The 6,544-nt window shown below is 47.5% G+C and overlaps 1 protein-coding gene across 1 annotated transcript in view; it reads left to right on the top strand.

Moving 5' to 3' along the window:
* Positions 1-254: 254 nt before the first annotated feature.
* The window catches only part of LOC140737386 (alpha-soluble NSF attachment protein), a 50,875-nt gene continuing 44,585 nt past the window's right edge, over positions 255-6,544 (top strand). Inside the window, exon 1 of the mRNA XM_073063863.1 lies at positions 255-411. Within this exon, the coding sequence (XP_072919964.1) occupies positions 314-411 (98 nt within the window). The 5' untranslated portion in view covers positions 255-313. The remainder of the gene's footprint in view (positions 412-6,544) is intronic.

Raw genomic sequence — 6,544 nt, 5'->3', positions numbered from 1 at the left:
GGCACGGTCTAGAAGGGCCGAGATGGCCTGTTTCCGTGCTGTAATTGTTATATGGTTATAATTTAACGAATTAATCTATACATATTTAGTGTAATTCACATTTTTCTCTATTATTACGTTGTAGTACTGTCGGAAAGTCAACAATCTCACGACATAAGCGGGTGATATTAAACCTGATTCTGAGGTACCCTCTGTGAAATGATTGACAGGACGCCGGCTAACGGGTCACGTGACGGGCGGAGCGGCTTCACGGGGGGCGGGGCCCGGAGCCGGAAGTGACGCCAGGGTTAGGTGGGCGAGAGGGGTGAGAGACATGGACAACTCGGCGAAGGAACGGGAGGCGGTCAGCCTGGTGGCCGAGGCGGAGAAGAAGGTGCGCTCGGCGCGCTCCTTCATGGCCACGTTGTTCGGGTGAGAAGCTCCGAGCGGCTCCTGGGGGAGGTGATGAGCTCCGGTCCCGAGGTGGGGGGAGAGGCCACAGCTGCTGAGCCCGGGCCTGGGTGGACGGCGGTGGTGTCGGTATTCTGCTAACGGGCCCGGGTGTATGTCAGCATCTGGTAACGGAGGTATCGGTTGTTGCCCTGAACAGGGGGAGCGACGACTGTCTGGTGATAGCCGGAACAGGGGAGATGAGACACGGGTGAAGGTTTGTTGACATCTGGTTGTTCCCCTGAGCTGGGGTAGGGAGAACATGGGTGAAGGTTTGTTGACATCTGGTTGTTCCCCTGAGCTGGGGTAGGGAGAACATGGGTGAAGGTTTGTTGACATCTGGTTGTTCCCCTGAACTGGGGTAGTGAGAACATGGGTGAAGGTTTGTTGACATCTGGTTGTTCCCCTGAACAGGGGAGGTAGGATACGGGTGAAGGTTTGTTGACAGTTAATCATGTTCCCCCGAACTGGGGTAGGGAGAACATGGGTGAAGGTTTGTTGACACCTGGATGTTCCCGTGAACAGGGGAGATGAGACACGGGTGAAGGTTTGTTGACAGTTAATGATGCCCCGAACTGGGGTAGTGAGAACATGGGTGAAGGTTTGTTGACACCTGGTTGTTCCCCTGAACAGGGGAGGTAGGACACGGGTGAAGGTTTGTTGACAGTTGATGATGCCCTGAACTGAGGTAGTGAGAACATGGATGATATCTGGTTGTTATGACAAAGTATGTAAAAGGGTTAATACGTTAAACAATAGCAGCCTGTTTTTCTGAAAGAAACTGCTGATGATCAATAGATGTGTTAAGTTTGTTATTCAGTGCTGAGCAATATTTTTTCTTGAGGGTAGCTAGCTAGGGTTTCAGGACGCTTATCTCCTTGTGCAGTCATGCGTAGTGATAGGACAATTCCAGTCTGCTTTGTGTATGTGAGCCATTACGCCTATTTTGTAATTTGCCTTTCAGGACTGTCATGTAGTAGATAACTTTGACAGCAGCCTGTCTTGTGTGTGTGTGTGTGTGTGGGGGGGGGGGTTATCTGAACGAATATATCCATTCATAAGGGGATTTGTGAGTTAGTTGGTGGATCGGCTGTTCCTGTTTGAGCGACTGACTGAGTAAGCCCCTGGTGCTTTGGATAAAGAGTTTATACTTATACGGTCTCTGAGTGACTTCATCCAGATTCAACTTCCACAGTTACCCTGAACAGGGGGAGCGAGGACATGGGTGAAATATTGTTGACGTCTGGTTGTTGCCCTGACCGGAGGAGCAAGGACCTGGGTGAAGGGTGGTTGACCCCTGTCAATGGCTTGGCAAAAGGGGGAGGAGGTGTGTGAAGGGTTGTAGGTGTCTGGGTAATGTCCTGAATAAGGCTGTGAGGGGGATGATGGGCTGTTTGCATCTGGTTGATGCCCTGGCAGAGGGGGGAGGAGATGGATTAAGCATTGTTGCTGCCTGATTAATGTCCTGGCAGGACAGGGAGGTGAAGCATTATTGGTGTCTGATTGATTTATGCACCTTTTAGTCTGTATCTGTACTTCTAACTTTATTTTTTTATAATTTGCATGTTGCACCCTGACCAACACACCACAACAAATTCCAAATACATGGGGATGTATATGGTGGGAAAAAAGATTGATCTTTTAGCCCATGATCCTACGTGATTTTATGTTTAACCCAGGCTATGTCATGCTCTGATTAAGTAGAGCCCTGGTTAGATGGTACCTAAAATAATGTGTGAAGTGGTGATCTCTTTAAACTGACCCGGCAGAAGGCAATGGCAAACCACTGCTATAACCTGCCAAGTACATGATTTCCCCAACATGTCAGAGCAGCGTGGAGGGAAATTGTCCGCTAACTGGAAATTCCAGATGCGACCAAACGACAACGACAAAATGATGTGTACAGATCTAGTTTCCCCCAAGTTAAGTAATGCGCTGTTTAAGATTTCCACTGCTATGCTGTGAGGTAGTTTATATTAGCAGCTGTCTGTGAAAAGCAGTGTGCCGTGCTGGGAAGTGTGTTTGGTCTTCAGCTGAGGCAAGGACCCATGTTATCCAGCTTAGGAATGTGAGTCAGGCAGTCGGGATGGTGGATGTGACAGAAGGTTCTAGAGAGCTGTGGGGAAGGGTTTTCTGAAGGACAGTAGACTGGGTTGGGGTCTTTTGGCAGGAGACGTGGAACGGTGCACAAGGTAAGATGCCGTACGGTGTCATTGGAAGGAGAGTTGCTGTTGCTTTGTGCAGATAAATGGCTCCAAGGAGGGAGCGCCGATAAGTTCATTCAAGACGGTCTTTAGGGGTGTTCAGAATGTGGTGGGTGCTTTCACGTAGACCGTGGGTCCAACGCGTGAGTAACAGAAACATCTTGGTACGAGAGGAGGCCATGGATGAACACGTCGGAATGGGAATTAAAACTGAGTGCTCCTGTTTCCTCACATGATGCAAAGACATGTCAGTAAGTTAATTGGTCATTGTAAATTGTCCAGTGATTAGGTTAGGGTTAACTAAGTGAGTTGCTGGGTGGTGCAGCTCACTGGGCTGGAAGGGCCCATTCCACACATGAAAATTAAAAAAAAACAAATACAGCTTGGATGTTAGGGAATCAAAAGTTAATAGAAGAAGACAGTGCTGAATAAAGGATCAGTCACACCATTAAATAATAGTGCAGGCATGAGGGGATCAAAATGAGGCCACCCTGAGGATGGAGGAGCAACACCTTGTATTTCGTCTGGGTAATCTCCAAACTGATGGCACAAGTATCGATTTCTCCTCCCGGTTTAAAAAAAAACTTCCCCCCCCCCCCCGTCTTCTCTATTCCTTGCTCTAGACTCTTGTCTCTTCTCTCCTACCTATTACCTCCCCCTGGGTCCCCTCCTCCCCTTTCTCCTATGGTCCACTGTCCTCTCCTGTCAGATTCTCCAGACCGTTACCTTTCCTGCCCACCTGCCTCCACAGCTTTTCTCTTTCCCCTCAGCCCCCTGCCCCCCTCCCATCTTTTTATTCTGGCATCTTCCCCTTCCCTTTCAGTCCTGAGAAGTTGTCTGTTTATTCATTTCCATAGATGCTGATTGACCTACTGAGTTCCTCCAGTGCTTTGTGTGTGTTGCTGAGGGGGTTACTAGCATGCTTTTATTTGTAATACTTGGAATTTGTAAGTAGATTGTTGTAACATATGATTGGAAATCCTTTGTTTTTCAGTGAGAACCACTAATCAGTGTACTAATCCCTGTACACTAACTTGGCTTGATTTATGGAATTAAACATGCCCTCTCTTCCAGAATAACAACTGGCACCCCGTGGGGTATGCCCAGTTGTCCAGTTTCCCCTGCTCCTACATAATGCTGTAATTAATTCCTTTTTGAAAATTGATATTTCCAGGTTCAGGAACACCTTTATTACCCCTCAGTTATCAGGCTCTTGAACCAGAGTTGCTCACTCCACTTCAATCACCCCATCACTGAATTGTCCCCATAATCTATGGACTAATTTTCAAGGACTCTTCATCTCATGGTCTTGATATTTATTGCCTATCTGTCTATCTCAAACACAAGAAAATCTACAATTGCTAGAAATACAAAGCAACACACAAAACACTGGAGGAACTCAGCGGGTCAGGCAGCATCTATGGAAAATAATAAACAGTTGACTTTTCCAGCTAAGATCTTTCATCAGGACTGAAAGGGAAGGGGCTTTGCCTGAATTAAACAGTGGGGGTGAGGGGAAAGAGGCGGACTGGAAGGTGATGGGTGAAACCAGGTGGGTGGGAAAGGTCAAGGACTGGAGAGGAAAGCATCTGATGGGAGTGGAGAGTGGACATTAGGTCTCTCTGTCTCCCTTTTTCTCATTAGTTTCACATTGGACTTACTTTACTTACAGCAAGTTTCCCCTTATTCTTCCTCATCTTTGTATCTGTGTCGAGTGCAGATACAAAGCCAATGAAATGCAGTTAGCATCGAACCAGGTGCAAAGAATAGTGTTATTTACAAAATAACTGCAAATAAAAAGTAAGTGCTACAGCACACAAATATAAAAGTACTGAGACAGTACAATATGAGTGCAATACTGCTTAGCGCTGTGATGTGAGGTTCAACAGGGTCACAGCCTCGGGGAAGAAGCTCTTCCTGTGCCTGCTGGTGCGGGAGTGGAGGCTCCTGTAGAGCCTACCGGATGGGAGGAGAGTAAAAAGTCCAGGGTTAGGGTGAGATGCATCCTTGATAATGCTTTTCGCCCTGCCTAGGCAGCGTTTATGGTAGATGTTCTCAATGGTGGGCAATTGGGTGCCGATAATCTGCTGGGCAGTTTTCACCACGCGCTGGAGAGCTTTGCGGTCCAATACCGGACAATTGCCATACCACACTGAGATGCAGTTGGTGAGTATGCTCTCAATGGTACAGTGGTAAAAGTCCATCAGTATCCTGGGACAGAGGTGAGCTTTCTTGATGCTCAGCAGGAAATAAAGGCCTTTTTGATCAGGATGAAGGAGTTCAGGGATCAGGTGAGATCCTTGGAAATGTGGACACCAAGCAATTTGAAACTTGATACACGCTTCACTGCAGCTCCAGTGATGTAGATTCAGATTCAGTTTATTGTCATTTAGAAACAACAAATGCAGTGCAGTTAAAAAATGAGACAACGTTCCTCCAGAATGATATCACAAAAGCATATGACAAAACAGACTACACCAGAAAATCCACATAACGTTTGGCAATCCCCAATCCAGAGTCCGGAGAGGCTGCTGCATATTAATATCACGCTACCATCTTGGCGTATTTCCCGGAAAGGAGCTCCAAACCCACCAGACAAAACAAGACCAAAAACTAAAGCTACAAGACCTGCACAAAACCACATAGTTACAACAGTGCAAACAATAGCATAATTGATAAAAAAACAGACCATGGGCAGAGTAAAAATAGTCCAAAGATGTTAAAAGACTGTAAGTTCGAAAGAAACCACCACACAGTTTCCACAAGTCCTCAGGGTCCGGATTTGACTTGTCATCCCACGCCGACGATAGAAGGGAATACCCCCACTATGGACTTCCACGGCGCCTACTTCTGACTCAGCCTCACAGATGCAGCCTACAATGAAAGCTCTGTCGAACCCAGCCTTGCAGACGCAGCACACAGTGAAAGCGACCTGACCGCAGCGGACTCCGAGTCCATCGAACCTCTGAGCCTCCGACCATCCCCTCCGACACAGCCTCTCTGAGCACCATCCTCTGCTGAGCGTATTAAGATGCCCCCGCCAATGGCCACCGGCAATGCAACCCCGAGGACTGGGGACCTGACCCATCACTTTGAATTTATTCTCTGCTTCTTGAAGCATTAATGGAGAGTATTGGCACTGTGTTAAGATGCAGGATATTTTCAGCAATATCTAAACTTGTAACCAGCTTGTGCATTGCTATTAGGTTCCTCCCCCACCTCCCCCTCCTTTGCTCCAAGGAGAGCACCAGTTTCTCCACTCTAACCTTTCATCATCCTTAGACCCAGTCTAGTAAAGTATCTGTGCACCTTGTCAGGGACCCTTACAAACATCCAACAGTGTGGTGACCAGAATTAGTAACACTGCAACACACACAAAATGCTGAAGGAACTCAGCAGGCCAGGCAGTCGAGGTTTCGAGCTGAAACCTTGTTAATAACACTGCATCTCATTTCTTCAACTTCTCAGTTTGCTTCTGTCAAGATGTGTTGCACTTGTTCTTTCTCTTTTTTTGTGTGTTCAGACGCTTTCTCTGAAGATCTTGATAAGTAGGCTTCCTATTGATCAGAGTCGACCATGGATGTTGAGTCCTGGCTGTCTACGTGATGTGCAAGCCATGACTTTACAATAAGGAGAGCAAGCGGTTGTCCGTGCAGCAAGCTCCCCCTCTCCATGCACCTGGTGAATCCGGAGGAACGGCTGAGGCTGATAGAGTTAGGCACGAGTGGCGTCACAGGAGTTTACCAGTCAACGCAGGACTGCCTTAGAGACTCCAAATCTGGATTTTTCCTTGAGGTTTGCTCCCAAAACCTTCCCCGTGAATGGGAATAGGTGCAAGGCAGTAGAGTTTTGAGATCTGAGCTTTCCTTCTCCTAGAAGAGCCGCCAACCACGGCTGCCCAGAGAGACTGT

The sequence above is a fragment of the Hemitrygon akajei genome, chromosome 12, assembly GCF_048418815.1.
Source record: "Hemitrygon akajei chromosome 12, sHemAka1.3, whole genome shotgun sequence".
In the NCBI taxonomy this organism is placed as follows: domain Eukaryota; kingdom Metazoa; phylum Chordata; class Chondrichthyes; order Myliobatiformes; family Dasyatidae; genus Hemitrygon; species Hemitrygon akajei.
Note: the sequence above shows the minus strand (reverse complement) of the source record. Positions and strands in the feature narration are given on the sequence as shown.